We start from the raw sequence: 21,363 nt of genomic DNA on the forward strand, positions 1-21,363 counted from the left end.
ACATATTGTCTTCCAACATCAGCAGCTATACATTTAGCACTTTCAGCAGAGAAGATTTAGGCAATTTCAGAAGAGCGTTAATGATCTATGGAAGCAATTAAAGCACCACTTCATCAGAGAGATGGTATCAGAGCTCCTGAGGATCCCTGAGGCTCTGAAATCCACCCATATTTTTGTAGCCTAGTGTGACAATGATGTTAGGAAAGCCACAGACAGACAGGCACTCGAGATGCTGATACTCCAGTTAGCAACTAAAATCCTGCTCCAGGAGCTTTCAGTCCAAACAAGTATGCCTGGAACAGTCTGTGAAAGCGTACTAGCAGAGCTTTGATGCTTAGAGGCAGAGGTGGGTCCATGCTACTCATGTAAAAACCTGTTCCATCCCTCTGAGTCTCAATAATTCACCTGTGAGAAAGAACAGCTGAGGAAGGGGATTCAGACGTGAGTTGTTTCAGTTGAGTCCTGCCACCCTGCACACTTCCCTCTCAAGAGACTATTTCTAAAGACATGAAGAGGATCTACCCATCTGCACAAAAATAAGGCTACAGTTTTAAGATCAAACCTCAGCCATTCTGCCTCACTTGCTGCAACATCTGCTGCAGACTTTCATAAGGCATTTTAAAATGCTTTGACAATAGCTAGGTGCTGCAAGAAGCACTGCATCTGATTTTTCAGGACCATCTATATACAACTGCTTATGTTGAATAGTGTAACTCAAAAGCTGTTGTTTATTCTAGCAAACTCACTGGTGTATATGGAACTACACTGCAAGTCTGTGTTTGCCAGAGCGAGCCCGAACACATTATGAAGTTCCCCACTGTTTGCTGGAAGGAAGCTGGCTCTCATTGTTTCCATTGCTGGGGTAACATAGACAAGAGCTAACAATGAAAGCATCAATCAAACCAAGCTGAGCCTGCACAAGTCATATGGCAAATACAGAAGGACTGCAGACAATATAAACACCACGAGGTTCTCCAAGAAAATGGTATTTCCTGAAGATTAACACACTGAGGCAGTTTCACCAACCTGCCCTAAGCTTGATTTGGCTCCTGGAGTTTTGCATCCTTTTAGGAAATCGCAGATTTAGACATGGCTCGTCAAAACTTTCACTAGAAACCCAGAGCACCTGAGCCGACTTAAACCAATCACATGCTTCAGTGCTAACAAACCAGTGAGTCCAAATGAAACCCGTGTATAAGGAGGGATTCATTCATTTGTTAAACTTTGATTCATGTACCGTGTGGTTGACCTGAGAGGAGCCCAGAGGATTAATGAAAATCACATGCTGGGCGCTTTTCCTGATGCAGGATTTAGTCAGTTTTGTTTTTGAATGCTCACTCTGCCATGGCTGCTCAGACAGCTCAGTTCAGAAGAGTATCTGCCTTCCAGGAGACTCTCAACTTGAATGCTCACAGATCCTAGAACAAAGCCAGCTCTAAATGCTTGTGCTTTGACAAGCATATCCTTACAGCATACAGGTTTGTTAATCTAACACCTGTATAAAAATGCCACACACACACACAAAAAAAATCAGAATTTCCACTTTTGCTCTTACTGACAGCCTACTGAGCCAACATTGCTTTTGTCTGTTTAGAACAGAAACCAAAGGGTTATTTTTCTTAGACAGATACTTTAATGCAGATTATTTCAGAAACACTGTTCTGAAAATTTTTGGATTCTGGACTACCATCAAGTTCCACAATTTTTTCCCCATGTAACCATATTTTTACTATCAAATTTTTATTTGAAAATAATGTAATTGCAGTCCCATTTTGTAGACCAGCAGCAAAACACTTAGTATGGCCTTGCATACCAGCAGTGCCCTACAGAGCAGTTTGGGAATGCTGCTTTAAAGGGTTCAGATTGGAAACAGAGTTTCCATGCTGAGCAGGTAGCATTTGCACAGGATAAAAAGCAACAAGCATTCATCTCAGTTATTCTAACAGATAGCAATCTTGTACGTATATATTCACACTAAGTCCAGAAACAAAGAGAGGGAAAACAGGAGAGACATTAAAGACTGGAAGATTGAATGACCTATAGAAATAGTCATAATGGAATATTCACCATGCTTTTACACCTTAATAAGAAAACTGTCCATCAACTTTTGTAGAGCAGAGGAAGGGCAAAGAACAGGATGGTGTCTCATGTTGGACACATGCTAGTCTGAACTCTGCTGCACAAGAAGGACATGAGAAGGCACAGAGTCTTCTCTTGAAAACTCTTGTTTTACCGATTTGTCAGGAGAGTAAGAGGCCAGGGGAAAATTAATGAGTGGAAAGCAGCCAGGAAAAATCTAGTCCAGTTTATTTACTAGAAACAGCATGAAACAAACTATTCTATTGACCCTCCACTGCTTCTTGGTGAGATTTATTGTGAGCCATGAGCAAGTTCGACATGAGTCTTGGAAAAAAGTGTATGAATATAAGCACCAAATAAAATGAGCAGCCAAATTCCTGGCTACTCCATCTACTGACCTTAACATTTTTGCTCACTAAGGCCCTTTGTTCCAAACAGCAGCTCTGACAGAATCAAGACTGCCAGCTCAATTTTTGCACAGAACTGCTAGAGACAAAGTTAATCCACCTGGATTCTAGTTCTTGCAATGGTTTGGTCTGTTGTCATGTCCTGTTCAGTTGTTAGCTGAAACACATTACATCAGCCTGGTTTTAAATGGGATCTTTCCAGCTTAATATTGAAGGAAAGATCACAGAGTGTGTGTTGTTCAAACATAACAAGGCTGAGAAAATAGAAGGGGCACTTGCCCACTCCTACGAACAATTATCTAGATCTTGCATGTGCACTGAATAGAGCAGGTATCATGCAAGATTTCCTGAAAGGAAAAAGACTAGAAGAGCTAGTCTGTTGCTGAATAGTTATCACCCTAAGTTTCCTTGACCTCTTCATTTTTTCCGATTTCTGTATGTTCTGTCTTTTCTAAAAGATGAAGAAATTCAGCATCTTTACTTAAACGTGCTTAGGAGCCATATATACTTTTATGCAGTGACAGGATAAGCTTTAACCTTGCTAAAGAAAAAGGCCTTGGATAAATGCAAAGGTTTTGATATTACCTGCTGGAGTTTGTTGAACACTGGGTTGCTCAGCTGTGTGGGAGTGTGTCTCCCTTTCTTCTGGCAAATTCTTGGCTGTAAATAAAAAGAAAAATAGATGCATTGACCATAAAATTTGTTAATGAATCTCTAGAAAATGTTTGCATTTCCAGAGGTGGCATACTCAATTCACTGAGCCACTACACTGCACATCTTGAAAGCCCATGCAGAATCTCCAAAGAACATTACATTTAATGGATGTAATTTTTATCTAGATTATTCACTTCAGATAAAGCAGTATCACTAATTTTCTCTGAAGTTCATTCTGATTGGTAAAACATGTATTCACAGGAACAGAAAACCAGTTATTCTGAGCTAAGCAGGAAAGGCAGCTGGTCTTATAACTTAATCCCCTGTAGTATGAGTAGCAAAATAATACATAGGAGGTTTTGAATTCTCCTCTTTTCCCTACCACATGTATGTAATTATCATTTGCTCAGACAAGGGTTTGTAGTGTTCTGCAACTAGATCGTAACAGAAAAGGGAACTGAATGAAACCTACAGGCAGAACATTGAGACATGGGCATCTGTTCTATCCTTGTATTATTCCTGCACGATGCTACTTCCATCTGGCAATGGTTCGGGTAAATCTGTCCATCTGATCCACATACAGGCTCCCCATCATAGCCACAGTCTCGTGAACACATGCACTGCTCAAAGTACTCATCCTCCAAGCAGCCAAAAACGTTATTGCATGGTCCAGAGTGAACAAAGCCTGAAAAGTAAACAAAAACATCCAAAGCAATATTTTTGCATAGCATGGGGAAGGGGAAGATGGAGGGGCAATTTTCTTCTCTTTCTCTGATGTAAGTTTTCATGTTGAATTCCCTGAGACTTCTCATAGGATTTTACATACTTGGTAGAATAAAAGGCTCTGGGAATAAAGCTGTCTTTCTGAAAGAACCATATTGCAGCAGATTCCAGATATAGGATAAAGCAACTATTTTGTATGACATAGAGGACAGAAAGAAACGTATAGTTTCTGGGGAAAGTTATTTCTTTCACTGATGCATGAAATTGTTCAATCTTCCTACAGTTAATTGTGGAACTCTATTGCAAGATATTTTAGAGAAAGAAAACCAAATTGCATTTTAAAGAGTTTTTACCTTTATGTCTATTAACACATCTCACCTTGTGCAGGTTCTTCCAAAATTATACATTATATCTTGCCTCTGAAGCAAATAATAGTCACTTTGGTGACTGAAGAGCAGACTACATTCGTCTGTTTGGCTGTCATAAGTTTAATACTGCTATCCCACAAACCTTTGTAGAACTTCCACTAACATAGATAGTGAAATAGAGCATTTTTCTAAATATAATTTTGAGTTCTGAACTCCTGGAAAGTATGTCTGTGGGCTCCATTTTCCAAAAAATTTGCTTGGCTTTGGTGTAACTTACCAACCCACTGGCTAGCTGAGCTTTCCACCTCATTGCATGTTGGTCCATCACAGAGCTCCCGAGCCAAGGGACTGTTTTCACTCACGTTGTAGAAACGAGTTGCTTCAAAAGCTGCAAGCCAGCAAGAATGAGAAATCACAACTGAGCCTTATGCCTAGAGCTCTAATGCTGGCAAAAATGAAAGAAAAACAGGCACATACCTGGCTCATAGTAATCATACACTTTGATAGGAACAGGAGCTGTTTTCCCAACTATATGCTCTCTGAAAGCTTGAAACTTTACACAGGTCATGCACTGACTAGGAATCTGTATGAAATTATGTAAAAGACTCATTGTAACAAAAACTGCACTTTAAGTGAAGAGAGACAAATAAACATAGCATGTGCCCCTAATGTAACACACTGTGCTGGACACTTGGGGAGAATGAAGACACCTCCAACACTAGGTATAGAGACAAAGATAGCGAATAAAAGCCAAACAGGATGAATTAAAATCCGTGATAGTTTGCTGGCCTTTAAAGCATGTACTTGCCATACAACAATGTGAGAAAGTCAAACCTGAAACTCAAGCTGTATTCTCTGGTTTACCTAACACCATTCCCATCATCAGCCAGCTTGCTAATGCAACTAGCTAACAATTTACTGCTGATGACCAAGCCAAGAGAGATCTCATCTTCCACTCCCAAGTATGTGCTGTGAGATCTAAATTAGACTGCATTTTTACTCTGTTCTTTTAGCAATGCTAGTTGTACCTGAAGGTGAGATTATTTTGAGGCAAAAACTAAGTGATACCCGCTCAGAAATTCTATATGGGCTGAAGCTAATCACCTGCCTCTATTATGCTTTGGTTTCCAACCAAAACCACAAGACCTACCTGCCTCAAAAGAGACTCAAGCAACTGGCCAGTTAAAGCTGCATGGTAACCCTCATCTGTGAGGGACCACTGACATCAATACACTGTACCTATGCCTGATCCACTGGTCATTTGCCTTTCTTTGAAAAGCAATGTAATTATAAGAAACAAAGTCATTACCTCATCAAAATAAAAAAGGACTTTTCTTCCATCCACTTCATATCTTTTTAATCCAATTTGCTTGTTCATCAATAACTGGGAAAAAAAAAATCAACAGGTTTAGTTTCATCTCATTTTACAGAAAACAGGTTGAAATTAGAGAAATAAGAAAGATTTTAGACTTCTTGGAAAACTGATCAGACACTAAAACCCAGGGATTTCTTCTGCTGGAAAAGTATGTTTCAGTAAGAGAGGGGAAATGCAAAGAGGATTGCAGTTGCTGTCATACAACTGAGGAGAAAGCGATCTGTGTTCTTCTCTGTGACCTGATGAGGAATGCTTGCAAGGTGCACAATGCTGAGGGTTCTTCCTGGTCCCTGGTGCATTCATCTCCCTCAGACTATGCCTGACATATAATCCATAATCTAATTGAATAGCTCCCAGATTGTTTTCAGTACCAAGGCTCAAGCAAGACCTCAGAGACCCCAAAACACTTGATAAAGTCTCTTATTTACACTCCTTCAGACCACCAGGGAATTATGCTGCTGGATCGCACCAGGTATTAAAGGTCCGCTTCTCCCACCAGCTGAAAAATCCAATACATTCTTCTGCCAGGAAAATTAATCCTTATATTTGAAAAGAGCAGCCATTTGAAAGAGCCGTAGGCATCCTCCCTTTTGACGAATGGGGTCAGGCCACGCCTCTGCTACTCACCTTCTCTCCCTCTGAGGCCCAGGGATTTGTAATTTGCATTGTACCAGTCAGGCCTACAGACTACCTCTTCTTACGCTTTTTATTTATTGGGACAATCTGCATACCTAAGGAGTATCGGAACACAATCTAAGAGTACTTCCCACGTCTGGGGTGCTACTGCCCCTAATCTACCCTAGCCACTTGTACAAATGCTCTAGCTCATCTCATGCTGACTGCAGGTCTGTATGTACATCATGACCACAGTCTTCAGAGGAAAGTGCAAAAGCCCTTGTTTATGGAATTACTGCACCACCTCAAAGAATCTAGTAACTATCTCCCTGGTACAGAATAATGAATCACCACCCAAATAGAAATGCTACCATCTGATATAATTCTACAAAGTTTTATTTTAAAATTTCCAGAAGAGTTACTCCTATGATTTTCCATATTTGGAATACTAACACCTCAATATTATAATGGCTGCCATGCTGTATGTACATGATCAATCATTACTGTTTTGATAAATTGTATTCAGAACACATCTATCATGTGAAAAACATTTAATCCAGAAGCTGGGGAGGATGATGGTCTGTGGAAAAGGACTCTTGTGTTTTAATCGCAGTTTGGAGAGTGGAGTAAGGGCCAGAGCAGATACTTTAATTCTGTTCTCCAAAATGTCATATTACTTCAACCTCTCTGTCAGACATTTGTGACATAGAGACAATATTTCCTTGGCTTTTTTTTGTTTTTAAATGTTCCTAAGTTATTTTGAGATCTTAGAATGAAAACTCTGTGGAAAGGAGAACAAAGCATTATTATTATTATTATTATGTATTAGAAAGAATGACATGAAGCAAAAAGCATTTCTACTGAAATTTGCCCAAACCTGCTACCAACAGCTTTAACTGTGAATTTCTTCAGCATAGTGCTTCTAGTTGTAAAACCCTGCACACAGCTTCCTGCTATTACTGTAACAAGCAAAGGAACATGTGTTTAAGTCCTACACAATATGGAAAGGGCCAATTTAATTTGTCCTTATAATTTTAGGGGCCTGATGGTGGCTGTTATTACTCAGCAGTAGATGGCTGCAGACAGTCCTTTTATGAGGGCTTGGAGAGGCTGGCGCCACTGGGAAATGCTCAGCTCAGCTAAAGTTGCATTTTTCTGGTGAAGCTTGATATATACCAGCCTGGGGTGACCTCCTGACCTTGTCGACACCCAGCATTATTAGAAGGATTTGTGGCTGCACAGCCAGGGGGGCTGCCCTCAACGTGCAACAGAGCATTCATTAACCATCACTGCCCCGGAGCTGCACATGGGTCCGCTCTGCGCACAGTGCTCCCTTGTGAGGGCAAACAACAAACAAGGAAATCTGATTTACAGCCCTGCCCCTCCTCACCAGGAGGAGAGGGAAATGGCTAGGGTAACAAGAAAATGCAGCAGTGGGAGTGACAGGGCTCTGCTGAGGGTGGTGTCCAAAATACAAGACAGATCTAGTTCTGGGTCTTCAGTGGAAGAATTTCATTTTTGTCAGCATGATTTGGATACACATTGATAGCCACAAATAAATCATAGGGCTTGTATCTGCATATTCACTGCCTACCTATATATATGCTTGAGCTTTGTCCCTACATTTCATTTTTACAGGTGCAAAGGGTTTCTGCAATAAGAAAGATGGAATTCAGCTCTTCAAGGGGAACATTCCCCCTTGAAGATGCAATATCCTTCCCAATTTAGCAAAATCTCCTACTGCTCAAAGGAAGTACTTCTGTTCTGGTTATGGAAATGGACTGCCCAGTACTGAACCCCAAGTGCAGAATCCTCTCTCCAAATGCAGGCACCAATTACACAGTCTTTTGCCCAAAGAACTTTCAAAATGGTGGGTTTTCAATCAGCTCTTTTGTATCTGACAAGCACTGAAGAAGTACGCACTGCATGAAGTACCTGACATCCTTCTGAGATTTGCGAGGACTTACCTCGGAGCAGCTCTGTGCTGCAGGAACTCAGCCTTCCCAGTTAAGAATTGGCTCCTTTCCCGTTAAGACAGGGGGAGAAAGGAAAACACATCACCTGCTATTCTATGCCCAGACACCCTAACAGATGGGGCTACGCTGGGACTCTGTTGCTTCTCTACCCATAGAGGCAGGAACATGAGATTCAGACAGGTGGGAAGATGCCACAAGCGAAAGCACAACCACCACATCTGCTTAGCGCTAGAAATAGCCTCATGTGCTGGAGAGCTCATTCAGCATTGAGAAAATAACTCTTGTCCAGTAGCAGGGCAGCTTGCTTTTACCCTCTGACTGCTTCCATCCAGGCCAGGTATGGGGATATGAAAGAACAGAGGAAGGGTATGAAGCTGACACATGATGCTTCCCAGACATTGATGCATCTGACACAAGCAGTGTGAGTAAATCTCCCCGTTTCTCTGCTCTAGTTTCCACATGCCCAGTGTTTGTTTCTGATTTAGGAATGCTGACCAGCACCTGCTCAAGGAACTAGCAGTGCTGAGGAACCAGCAAGATGGCACTGAACGTGACAGAAGAATCTCTGAAGCCAATGAGAAACCAAACATCAGAGGCAGGCTGGTGTCACAGAGCGCCGGGATTATGGCAACACACTAGAAGACAAGAGAGAATAAGAGGTACTGCAAACAAAAGCATTTTGAAACTTTATACAGCTAGTTCATTGGGGAACCAGAACCAGAGTTTCCTTGCAGAGTGTATATCCTAATGTCAATCATATATTCACAATTGTCTTCAGTGTTTCCTCTACTTAGAACACGTACAATGTGCCCTGAACACAGGTCAGTGTAAACTATCAGCACAGGAGCAGATGGCTGCGTGTAGCAGCCTTTTAGTAGTAAATAAATACAAAATAAGCATGTCTGTTTACAAGTCTTTATCTGGGCACCTTGGCCCAGCCATGTAAACAAGCCTCATACTGAGCACAGCTGCCTTGGCAAAAAGGAGAAAACGTTCAGGGACTGAAATGACAGAACCTATGCAGTCCCTTGTAACACATGAGCTTATGCGACTTTCTCAGGACTCTCAGCCTAGAAACTCTTAACTCTGTCCCCTGCTGAAACCAGTAAAGGAGAGTACAGGCTGGACAATGGGAGCTCCTATTTCTGTAATTTCTTCTTAGCTTGTTTCAGGAAAAATAAGGAGTACAGGGATTTGTTACCTAACCTAACAAATCTTCTGTTCTTCTGTAATGAAAACCCCTTTGCACTCTTTGTTTCAACTCTTTCCCTCCCTTTACTCCTCCTTTTCCTCTGCTGATAAAACATTCCATGGGTTTCACACCATAAAGATATCCTGTTGTTCTCCTCCTGTCCCATTTTGAGTTCTGTGGGCCTAAGCCAGGTTTCCATCCGTATTTTTTCTGCCATTATTTACGTAAATTACTGTGAAAGAGAACTTCTTTGAAAGCAGTACAAACCACTGTCATTCTAACAAATTCAGCAGGAGGAGATAAAATAGTAACCAAACCCACTACAGGCCCCCTCACCTAATTTTCCTCCTTTCTCTTACCACAGGGATACTGGAGACCTCCTACTAGTTAGTGGTCTTGCCTCATCTGAAAAGCCATATTCGGTTTGTTGCACCATTTGTTGCATGTGAGAAAGAATATCACACCCAAACGTCAACAGGCAAATAAAAATTCATACATTTTACATGCATCCATTTGAAAACAGAATTCTCAACATGCAACTAGTGAACAGATATAAAATAATTTTGATGTTTCTCTTTACAGGAATAATTTCATATCTGATCAACACACATCTCTGTATAAAAGTATTCCAGCACAGCTCCCTAATACTGAAAGGATGCAGTTCTCTTCTCAGGGACTAATACACAAGTTTCCCTGGCTTCAATGACAGCCCAGGAGACTATCTGACAGCAGATTTTGACATGGATTGTAAGCCCCTGAAGAGGAACATATTGGTCTCATTTTCTCCAAGAAAATACAATGGTGTTTATATTATAAATTAGCCAAATCAAGTGAAATCCTAGAGAAGACAAAGCAACGTGCACTTTTCCTTGAATTAGGATGTCAAATTAAACTGCCTGGTCTTCACTACAATTCCACTTTAAAATTCTTTCCCCAAATTCCACCCCTCCTCCCTCCAGTATAATGATGATAAAGTTACTAACAGAAGAGATCTTCTGGAAACAAAATACTTTTTAGCTCTTTACCAGTTCTCCAGGATGCAAGGATTTTACACCTCATTAGTTACATAGTCCTTAAAAACTCTATTTGCAGCATAAAAACCACCAGTGCATATACTGTAATGCTTCCACAAAATATAAAGCAAAGCTAGAGATTACAGTTCATCTCCCCTAGAGGGCTGGCTGGGTAAGAGGCACATTCTGTCCACCTCAGTTTGGCTTGCAATAAACATGATGTTCTCCCAGAAGGAAAAAAAAAAAAAGAAGAAAAAAAAGAGGCAAAAAATTCCAAGACACAGAGCCTCCAAAGAAATGGAATCCAGATGTTGGAGATAACACAGCCCACTAAGAAGCCATAAACAGCTCCTGTTAGAGCACATTTTCACTTCAGCATTTCCAAATGGGTCTCATTTAATTACTGTGCACTGTGCTCAGTAATAAACCTTCATTTGGCCATGTTCGGTAAATTTGTTAATCTTGCTCGGAACATCTGTTTACTCATTTTTTGACAAGTGAAATCGTCTGCCCCCCCCCCCAATTTTAATTGCATCTCTTTGGACAGTGCTCTAACATCCAATGGCATTTGCTTCCTATTGCTCCCCAAAGGGAATCCCTGCCAATTAGAAAGCCAGGTCCTGGCCCAAGATCATGCCTTGCACTCTCATTACAGCATCTTACCTGCTCTAGGCTCTCAATATCTGCACGAAACCCTGAGAACAATGGCACTTCCAAGACAGCCATGTTAGAAGATCCAGAGTGCAGCCATCTTCCCATGAGAACAAAAAGAGAGAAAGAATGAAAACAAACTCAGGATCCAAGATAACAAGTGTTACATGGACAACTCAGGATGGAGAACAACTGAAACTTCAGAGGAAAAAATATTAAAAGGATGTACTCTTCTTTAAAGGACTTGTTGAAAGCCACAGTCTACTTGGCTTTACAAAATCCTCTTTTCTGCTTTTATTCAACAAAAATTAAGCACAACTCACAGAGGGCAGAGATGTAGGAGATGTCCAGGCAAATGGAGGCAGAAAAGCAGAAGGAAGTATGTAGTCTCCTGTGGGGCTGCTTGCCTCATTTTTCACTTAATCACCGAGAAAATGCACTTGGTAAAAGGGAATAACCCCTTGGAGTAGAAGAAACTTCTGTTCTTTCCTAAGTGGAGGGCTGTAAATGGATTGTGGTGTAAGAGGAATGTTACTTCCCAATACCAGGCAGAGTCATTCAACCCTGGCGTTTCATAAAAGGCCATCTCCCTCCAGCATCTAATTGACACTGAGAAAAGTGTCTTTGCTAATGAGTCAGCAACCTCACTCTCTGGTTACTAGTGTTAAAGAATTCACTGCCTGTATCGTCCTCTATAATACCAATGAAGACTCCAAAAAAGCACTGAAATTCAGAGTTGTCACTGCTGAAGTGTGCATTAAAAAAACAACCCACAGGAAGGGGTGGAGAGAAAGTTTATTTGGGCCATTGCAAAAGATTCCAATTTCTTGCAGCGTGGTAGAAGAGTCGACATCGTAACAAAGAAGCTCCTGCTAATTCCAGAACAATGCTCCTTTTCTCTGCATTCACATATAGTCAGCTCTAAACTATCCCTCCTTGGCAGCTTACCTGTTTGCTGTTTAGTTGCACCACAAAGACAATGAGCTTGGACCCAGGAGGACTTATTAACTCATGCCCAGCACTGAGAAAACACAGTACGCAGCTTCCAAATTTGCCAGATCTGAACTGGCTCCTGCAGGGCTACTTGGAGGCCTCTATATGGAGACCTCCACAGCTAGGGTGGGTGTGTGAGTTTGCTGAAGCTCTGCACAGAGCCAGCCTGGATGTAATGCCACATCCAAGCTCCTCCGCCCACAGTAGCATGAGATGGTCTGTGGACAGATCCAGTTGGCTCTGTGTAAGACAGTTCAGGGCTGACAGTCTCTCAGAGACATTAAGCCTTGTTAATCCCGATCTAACTCCATGCACCATACTCCCTAAAAAAATCCTGTAGTATCCCTTTACCCACATTTTTCACACTCTCTATCATATCAGTCCTTTATTTCCCATGCTGTTTTCTCCCTAACTCTGATGAGCTTCTCCCTAATTCAAAAGTGCCCCAAGGACTTCACTGAGCATGACAACACTTAAAACAATTACATTCCAAAGAACACACCCAGCTCAAAATATTTCAATTGTCATCCTTAGATGCACTCCTCTATTCGCATTGCCTAAATAAGATGATGAAGGAGTTAAAAGAGCATCATTACAGGAAGAAGGGGAGGAAAGAGAAGATTTCATTTGCTTTTGTTTTCTTTCCAAGCAATCAATCTCCTTGGACTGGGCTTCCTCTCAAATTTCTGTCTTTGCTCCAGCAATTCCCAGGGCAGAAGTTTCAGAAATAACAACAGAAAGGTTGTGTTGATGCAGGGCAGCCTCCTTAGTTACAGGCATCTTCAAGGGACTGACAAGACATTATAAACCTACCTCCCCAATAGAAGCTGCAGTGCTTAGGCAGGGGGAGAAGAGGTTGAGAAAGTGATATTGTGTTATATACAGCCAGACCGACCCTAGCAAACTTTTGAATGATGAGTTTGAGTTGCTCGCCGCTGGCTGTTGTTCCTGGGAAGAAGGAAGAATTCAGCTAGGCCGAAAAATGCCTGGCTCAGGATTTCAAAGGCTTGTGGCAATCCCAGGCAATGCATCTGCCAGCAACGTGGCCATGTGAGCAAGGGGCAAGGGTGTTGACAGAGATAACAAGATCTCCTCTTTGCCTGGAGTCACTGCAACTGTTTTCAGGACTGTAGTCACTGTATGGCTTTGCCTCTGCAGGAAGGAAGGAGACAGAAACTGATAGGGGAGTGAAAATTTTCCATTTCCATGAATTAAATCTGAGCTGTTCACCTGACTTCTGCTGTTTCAGTTCAGTGAAGCTGTAGCCCCACCACCTGCCATGCTCCTGGTCACAGATATGCAGACTAGTTATGAAATTCTTGGGAATGGTTTCTTCTGTAGCACACTAGGATGCTGTAAGCCCTCCTTACTTACTTTGGTTGTGGCTTGCTTTCTTTTGGGCCGACTTTCCAACAACCTCCTTAAAAACCAAAACATTTTGTAAAGAGATCAGCAACTCCTGATAACTGCAGCAGTACTGACCTCTTTAAGTAAAACATGTAAGTGGATTGAATACAGGTCAGAGACTATTCTTGCTGCTGTTTGTCTACAGGCAGGCTGTTTTCTCTTAATACCTTAAGTTTCCCAATCTGTAAAATGAGATGGAACTGCTAAGGTCTTTGCAAAGTGCCTTGAGAGCTAGGAAGGAAACTTCTGGAGCTTTAGTATCATGCCATCTTTAAAAATTATTTTAATTTGCTTTATAGGGAACAAGGAGATAAGCAATGACCTTTAGAGAGCTTATTAACAAATATCTGCATATATCGTGCCTTTACTATAGATTCCAAATTCGTACCATGGCAACAAGCATCTTCTGTTTGGTTTTTGGTATCCAAATAAGCAACTCAAACAGTAAAATCAAGTCAATAATATTTATAAAACTATCCACATGTTTAAGATACTAGTTAACCAGCTGAAATTTGAAATTACCTAGCTCTTTTTGGCTTTTAAGGAAACCCTGTTACTGAAGACCTAGAAAATAATCCAGAACTTTTTCTTTTCCACCTGACACAAGCAAATTACATCCAATTTGTCTTCTTCAGGTTTTGGAGATGCAATAATGAAACACAATGATAAAAACCCAAGGAGTTGCCCTCTTTGTAAATTTTGTTCTTGTTTCTCTACCTTTGACATATACATAGCACTAAAATTATTAATGCTCATGAATGTCCATGTAATAACTCTGTCCTACAATCCGCAGCTGTGGCTGAAATTCTGTGTTCTGCATGTGAGGTGTTCTGTCTTACAGTGCTTGAGATACGGACAGCGGAGCAAAAAAGAATTTGCTATTTTTCCTGTATCAGTGAACATATCAGTATAGCTGTGCTGATCAGCAAACTAGATGGTCTCTGAGAAACAGGCAGGACATGATGCAGACTGGCATTTCCTACCTAGTGCATGTCTCCAGTATGACTTTGTATTCCTGGTGGTCCTGATCTGAAGCTGGGTCATCATCATCTACCAGTGCCCTCTCTCTGTGTAAGGCTTCAGAGCGATTCTCATCTGGAGAGACAGGCCGTGGGAGGTTTGGAGCTTGAAGATGCTGCTCTGACTTTGGCTCCTTCAGGTTAACCAGGAGCTGGAAAGCTGGTTTAGCAATAGGATCAGGTACATTGTAAGTGACATCAATCTGCAGCAGAAAGGGCGGGAAAAAATGAAACAAAACAAATCAGGGCAGTTTATTAGACCCCAGCATTTCATAGCATCTACAAATGTTCCCCCAAAGACCAGCATGAACACCAGTTCTCTTCAGAGAGAGGAAATGGCAGGCACAGAAGCAGCAGAGGCTTTGCAACACAGTTATATATAGGTAAAGCTATACCAGAGCAGATTCACCTTAGTACAATCATATTTAGTTCTATGAATTAAAGCAACACCACGTTATATAATTACTTTGAGAGCAATTGAAAGTGTAACTCCTTCCTCATAGCAAACTGGGATTAAAAAAGCAGCAGACTGTGAATTTAGAGATCATCTGCTCACATACTTTCTCCACCCCCATGGCAACTTTACCTGCATCAGACAGCAGCCTTCACCTTTGGCACTCACAAACAGCCCCGTTGGAATACTGGGGATCTGGGGAGAATCCACAGTTAAGACACAGACAAGACATGGCACTCAGAATGGAAATTAATATCAATTTTAGCTTTATTCCATACAAAAGATCTTTCCAGGTACAAAGGAGTATGCAGAAGTGAAGTGAGTATGGCTTACTTTTTTCAGCCACCTGTATTTAACAGTGGTAGAAACAAAGAGCAGCACAAAATAAGCATCAGGCATTACTTATGGTGAAAAATGCCTTCAAGTGCTGCCTCCTTCACATCAGAACCCAGCCATAAAACCCCAGAAAGTCCCAAGATCTCACAGCGTTTAACTTGTGCTTTTACCCTTACTGAACTTATCCGAGTTGTCATTCAGAACCCAGCTCACATGGATCACACTAAAAATTTGGCTACATAAACACAAAACCACCTACCACTGCAGTCTGGAGGACTTTTTTATTCATCTTGTTAAGCTCAAATGTCTCCTGGTAGTCTAGATTAGTAGAAGCCAAGGAAATGGTAAGGTTGACTCCTCCAACATAAGAAAGGATAGCATATTCAGCCAGAGCCTGCAGGGCTACACATGTGTCCTAGGGATCAGAAGAGGTAGAGATCAGAATAGTGAAGAATACAAGAGCAAAGTAAACTTACAAACAAGCATTCTGCTGTACAGTCATCAGCCTCTGGTAGCAGAATTCTCCTTATTCATTCAGATAGAAATACCAGGTTTTGTTCACTTTTGCTGGCAAAGGCATCTGTAAGGACAAAGTCTAGGTTCCTTTTAAATTATCAGTCCAAGAAGGAAGCAGTAAAGAGCACTGGAAAGTTTTTCTTCTTACCAGGACACAGTTAGTTTCTGTCTAGACTATAGACAGAAACTCTGCATTGACCATTCCTGAATCAATTGATTTCTACAATTGATGATGCATGCATTGAAGCTATATTTTTTGGAGGCAGCCCACCTGAGTAGATGAGAATCCTCCAAGTGCATTCCTTTGCTGTGAAAGCCATTTTACTACTGGGAGCGCAGAGGCCACGTCTCCTAGGAGTGTGTACGTCAAAAGGGCATAAGATGTCATTTCCACTTCTGCAGAAACAACTGGAAGAGGGCGGGGGGAAATTAAAATAACAACAAAAGAACTGAAGTACCGTCTACAAGTGAGAATCTGGGCAGGTCTAGAGATAGTTCTATGAACTATGATTAAATGAAAAATAAAAAAAAGTTAAGAGTCTGTAGAAGTAAACACAGGAAGAGGAAAATGAAGTTAAAAGATGTCTGCACCCAGGATGCATCACCTTCCAAAGATATCTCTGCCTCCAACATAAGCTCTTTCCTTCACACAATAGATAACCTTCTTTCTACTTGATTGTACCCCATAAGTAATTTCTCTCCCACTCTAGTTCTACTTTGCTGCTGCCCATACTGTATTCCTGTCCTAGAGATTTTCATACAATATCCAGTTAGATCCCTCCTGAACGTTGGTGTACCTACATCATATTAGAAGAGTCAATGGCTTTAAGTGACTTTGAAAATTATAGCATCATTCACTCTTGTTGTGGCTTTGATAGTTAGTCTAGGAAATGAGCTGAAATGCCAGTGACTGCCAATAAAAGCTGGGTATACAATCCCTACGTCCATTTGAAAATACAAAGCTAAACAGCTCTAAAATTAAATGTATTTGACTTCTCTCAGATTTCCATTTCAAATGATTCTTCCCTGATGGAATCCCATATGGGTCTCACTCTTCTGTATTACTCACTGTCTTTATAAAACTGGAGTGAAAAATGGTGAGATAGCTGGGGCTGAGAAGACACTCCTGTCTTGACCACATCTAGCTCTGTCTCTCATTTGCTCTTAACCAGCTCTTTCAGCATAACGTTACCTGCCTTTTACGAGTTCGTATTTCATCCGGACCCTGCTCTGACTGACTGCCGTTTTCAGAATACCTTGTAGTACATAAACAATTCACTAGAATACATGCAGTCAGTGGCCTGCTGTTGCAGTCTGTTCCTGTATCTCTGTCTTTGCAGTACAGGTACCTGATTGAGAGAGACCATCATTAAATCCCATGAAGGTATCTTCATCAGTAACAAGAGTTCCCGTCAAGCTCCAGTGTGTAAAGCCATCTAGAAAAACAGGACAGTGGAATATGTATGTTATTACAGCAGGACTGCAGCTAAGCCTCTGTAAACGGGAAGAATCAAATTCCACTATTGTATTGACTCAAAATTCATGCCCTGAACTGCACTGTCCCTCCTTTTAGACAAGTATCCCCTGGGCAAGAGGCTCCCTTTGCAGTTACAAAGATGGCTCAGTGTGACACATTAGGTAATTCTTGAATTTTGGATTAAAATACACTATCAGGGAATGTGACATGTTACAAGGCAAACTCTGTCATACTGACAGGAAAGTCACTGCAGAGCCTCTGGTACACTTGCCTGCCTTCAGCATCAGCTGCATGCGTGGAACTAAGGTACTCAGCCCTCTCTACAGAGAATCAGGAAAACTCTTGCCTTACAAAGTCAAATTGTGCTGTGAGAAAGACCTCATCTCACAGGCTCTATCCTCTCCAGTAACTCGAATATATAATTCAAGTAGCAAGGGCTATTGGCTTGTTCCTAGAAGAGGATTGCCAGTTCAGGGACTTGCCAGATTGGACCCAGGAGCACAGTACCTTGTGTAATAGCCATGCTGTTCATTTTCCGCAGCGTCACAGCAGCAGAGGGACTGTGTAGCAGCGTCAGAGCATATGCAATCAAGGCAGTAGTGTAGGGGTCTTCTGCTGAATACAAGTTGGACTCTAAGAAGTGTTTTGCTTTGTCAACAGCTGTTCTTTCTTCCTATATTTAGGGGAAAGAGCCCAGACACATTACCAGCCTCTGTATCTTAGAAGTTAGAATCACTTTATTTCGCATACTTTGTGTCCATTAAAAAAAAAAAAAAAAAAGGAAAGATGCAGTTTGCTCTCTGCAGAATGATACTAATGCTTTCCTTTCCCTAAGAAAAGCCATGCATCACAAATTCAAAAAAAGGAGCAAATAGCATAGCAAGAACGATCAAGACTAACACTGACACACATTTATTCCCCCCTAAAGCTGAAGAAATTTCATGCCCCTGCAGGGCAGCAGATGAACAGAGCAGAAGTGAGCTCTCTACTGTATATTTGATTTGTTCCTGACACTCTGGAGTGTCTAGCAGACGCCAGAGGATAATAAAGGCCAAGGTTCCCAGGGATCCCTGCAGCCAACAAACATGTTTTATTAACTCCCTCAATGACCTCACCATGTAAGAACGTGGCTCTGATAATTTATAGAAACAATTTAATTGGACTTGATGTAATTTGGTTTCCTTTGATTTCCCTGTGGCACTAACCTTCCCCTTCCTCATTTCCTAGCTAAGATCATTAGTAACACTTGAAAATCTCCTCTAGGAAAACCATTAGATCCACATAAACTGCACTTCCAGCAAATAAAAATGCTAGGGCTGTCTTGACGCACAGCAGCCCAGAAAGAGCATCACATCATTTCTGGGGGGACACACACACACTGCTGACAAGGAGACAAAGTTACTCTACGAGCATTTGAGGATTTTCTAATTTTTTTTTTTTTAATTTTTAATAAGGTTGAGGGCCTTCCACTCCAACAAGAACTGGGGGTTAGGGACTATTTGTTTGCAATGGCAGCATGGTCTCACTCTTCAAGCTCTAAAGGGATGCCATCAGAAGTGCTAAGTTATCACAGCGTTTCTGAACAGATATTGCTGTTTGCACTGGCTGTTTCAAAGTCTCCATAAACTCACTGGGTTTTGCCTGAACGGGCAATCCTTTTGTCTGAGTAAGATCACCAAGACGTGCTGCAACATCCACTACACCTCCTGGTTTAATATTCCAGTTCTACCTGTACAGACCTACTCGCCCACCACCACCCTTTCCCTTGGCTGTTGAAGAGTAAGTGAAGAACTGTATTCATGACTTGCTCAGCACATCTGCAAGTGGATATTTTCCCAGTCATAGTTAGTGGGAATGTTTAACTATGATGTTATCTGAGCATCTCCATTCTAGTGAAATTGCAGGCAGGCAAAAATACAACGGAGGAGAGGAGCACTGTTTTTACCATGAGTTTTAAGAAGAAATCTCTAAAACGCCAGTTGTACTGGAAGTGATTTTTTTTTTTTCTACTTCAAAAATTATGCAGCGTAATTGCATGTTCCTATGTAGCTATTCTTTTTTCTGTAGTGTTCCTGTTCTGTCTCATTACAAAGAAGAGAAACATTTTTCTCCAGAGTCCTCAATCCAGCACATTACAGGAGTGCAGCTCTCCAAAGATACTGTAATCTAATAGCAGTAGCATTTTGGCCACTGTAGCAAAGGCAGACCGCAAAAGTTTTCTGGATCTCCGAAGCCTATGTGGCCTTAGTTAAACTACTGTTAGCACTAAGCTAGCTAGTTAAAGTTTTTTTGAGTATATGTAGGCAAGCTACCAGCATCTGCATAAGCTGCAATCACACCTTGAAATTACAAGGCAGGAAATATTTTTTGCAGCCATTTCTGAGAGAGGTTGGGGGATGGGGTTGCAGGGAGGAGTTTTGCTCTGGTAGAATAAACCTTGAGCTGATGGTTGAAGGATGGGAGATCACCTTGAATAATTTCAGAATAGATTCCTTACTTTGGAATAATCTCAAGGCTTTCAAACAGCCCATGTTACCTGGATGCTATCATTCTAGTGAGCACAGAACCTTTGAAAGTGAACAGCAGTAAAATAATTAAAAAAAAAGAGATAATTTTTAGAGTATGTAGAACGCAAGAGCTATTTCAACTAAGTTTTTGTTACCTCAGAAGTTACACCTGTTTCCAGAAGAGATGCAACCACATAAGCTGTCAGGGAGATCTTACCATGGATTCCACCCTGGAGGGCAACACACACAAACCACTGGATGAAAACTAGAGAAAAGGACACTGGATAAAAAGACTCTTGAAACAAGACAAAGAATATGTTATAACTCTAAGGGAAGCTGTGGCATCACAGAACTTCTTTTCCTTTGCACATAAGGAGTACAAAATTTAGGAACCCAACCCAACATTGTAGCTTCCTTCCCTAGCAATAGCCTGAGAACACACTAGATGCACATAAGTTCATACTCCGAGACATGATTCTGAAGTGTTTTGCAAGACTTGACATTTTGCTTTCCTTTCTAATGGGACAGCACACAGATATGTTCTCATAGACTTTCTTTTCTACTGAAATTCTCCTGGCTCTTCCTATACTATTCTAGTCTTTCAAATGCAATATCCATATTAGGCTTAAGGAAACTGCATCACTTCATGCTTTGATAGTAACTTTAAAAATGCACCTATTGCATGATTTTGAGTCTGTAGAGTTTTTACCTGAATGTCCTTATTTAGTATCCTGCCCATAGCAGGAAAAGAACCATCTTCTTTCTGATGCTGGATGATCCAGTCTTTGGCAGCTGTTAGTTCCTTGGGGTCAATGAAAATAAACCCACGAGACTGTGCAAAGGACTTGAGGACAAAAGCTGTTAGCCTGTAAATACGAATTTATCATCTTTACTGAGAAAACAAATTCAGAATAATGTATCAGTAAAGGGAAAACAACGTTCTTAGAAAGCACAAATTTTAAAAATCTTGCTGGGAAAACACTAAATATTGTTAAAAAAATTAATGGTACATAAAAGCACCTGAACACTGTCCAATCTTCTGGATAAGAACAGAATTAAGGGTCAAGATATATTTGTCTTAGTTATGACACACTCTTGAAATTCAGTTCCCTTTCATAGGTGCTCATCTGCTACCCAAATTATTAAAGCTTTTAAATTAACAATCAATATCCTTATAAATATGGAATTATTTGTAAAGAAAAGACAGGAGTAAATTTTCCAATTTTGTTACTGTCTTAACTTAAAAAAAAAAAATCTAGACCCATTGCTGAAGGTTTGAGGCTGTGTTAGACTTTATGCAGAATTAAGACTTAAGAAAGCAACAGAAGCGTTTTTGGAATTCTAAACCTCTGACATGCAACAAGTGCGAACTCTGGCCAGCTTTGGGAGATTGAATCATTCATTTTACAAGCCTCTGAGGAATGGGAGGGTAGAAAGCATGCTGCCTGGCAGGGGATTTTTCAAGTGTTAAGTAATTCTATGTCACCGTATTTTACATCTAGGGACTGGGAGATGCCAGATCTGAGATAAAAGTTTACTATCTTAGAAACAGTGAGGCAGCAGCATCATAGAAGTGGTACTTCCCCTCAGATGAGTTCATG

At 41.0% G+C, this 21,363-nt stretch overlaps 1 protein-coding gene across 3 annotated transcripts in view; it reads right to left on the reverse strand.

The window, feature by feature from the left end:
• The window catches only part of CPAMD8 (C3 and PZP like alpha-2-macroglobulin domain containing 8), a 57,384-nt gene that overhangs the window by 6,032 nt on the left and 29,989 nt on the right, over positions 1-21,363 (reverse strand). For all 3 annotated transcript variants that reach the window (XM_072845539.1, XM_072845537.1, XM_072845540.1), the window contains 14 exons: positions 20,472-20,628; positions 19,918-19,992; positions 17,763-17,928; positions 17,128-17,214; positions 16,050-16,186; positions 15,522-15,677; positions 15,059-15,121; positions 14,437-14,675; positions 11,066-11,153; positions 5,541-5,615; positions 4,709-4,814; positions 4,509-4,619; positions 3,613-3,825; positions 3,072-3,146 (listed from right to left, as the gene is read on the reverse strand). In XM_072845539.1, coding sequence (XP_072701640.1) covers positions 3,072-3,146; positions 3,613-3,825; positions 4,509-4,619; positions 4,709-4,814; positions 5,541-5,615; positions 11,066-11,153; positions 14,437-14,675; positions 15,059-15,121; positions 15,522-15,677; positions 16,050-16,186; positions 17,128-17,214; positions 17,763-17,928; positions 19,918-19,992; positions 20,472-20,628 — 1,748 coding nt within the window. The remainder of the gene's footprint in view (positions 1-3,071; positions 3,147-3,612; positions 3,826-4,508; positions 4,620-4,708; positions 4,815-5,540; positions 5,616-11,065; positions 11,154-14,436; positions 14,676-15,058; positions 15,122-15,521; positions 15,678-16,049; positions 16,187-17,127; positions 17,215-17,762; positions 17,929-19,917; positions 19,993-20,471; positions 20,629-21,363) is intronic.

Source organism: Ciconia boyciana, chromosome 24 (assembly GCF_034638445.1).
Source record: "Ciconia boyciana chromosome 24, ASM3463844v1, whole genome shotgun sequence".
NCBI classification, from domain to species: Eukaryota; Metazoa; Chordata; class Aves; order Ciconiiformes; family Ciconiidae; genus Ciconia; species Ciconia boyciana.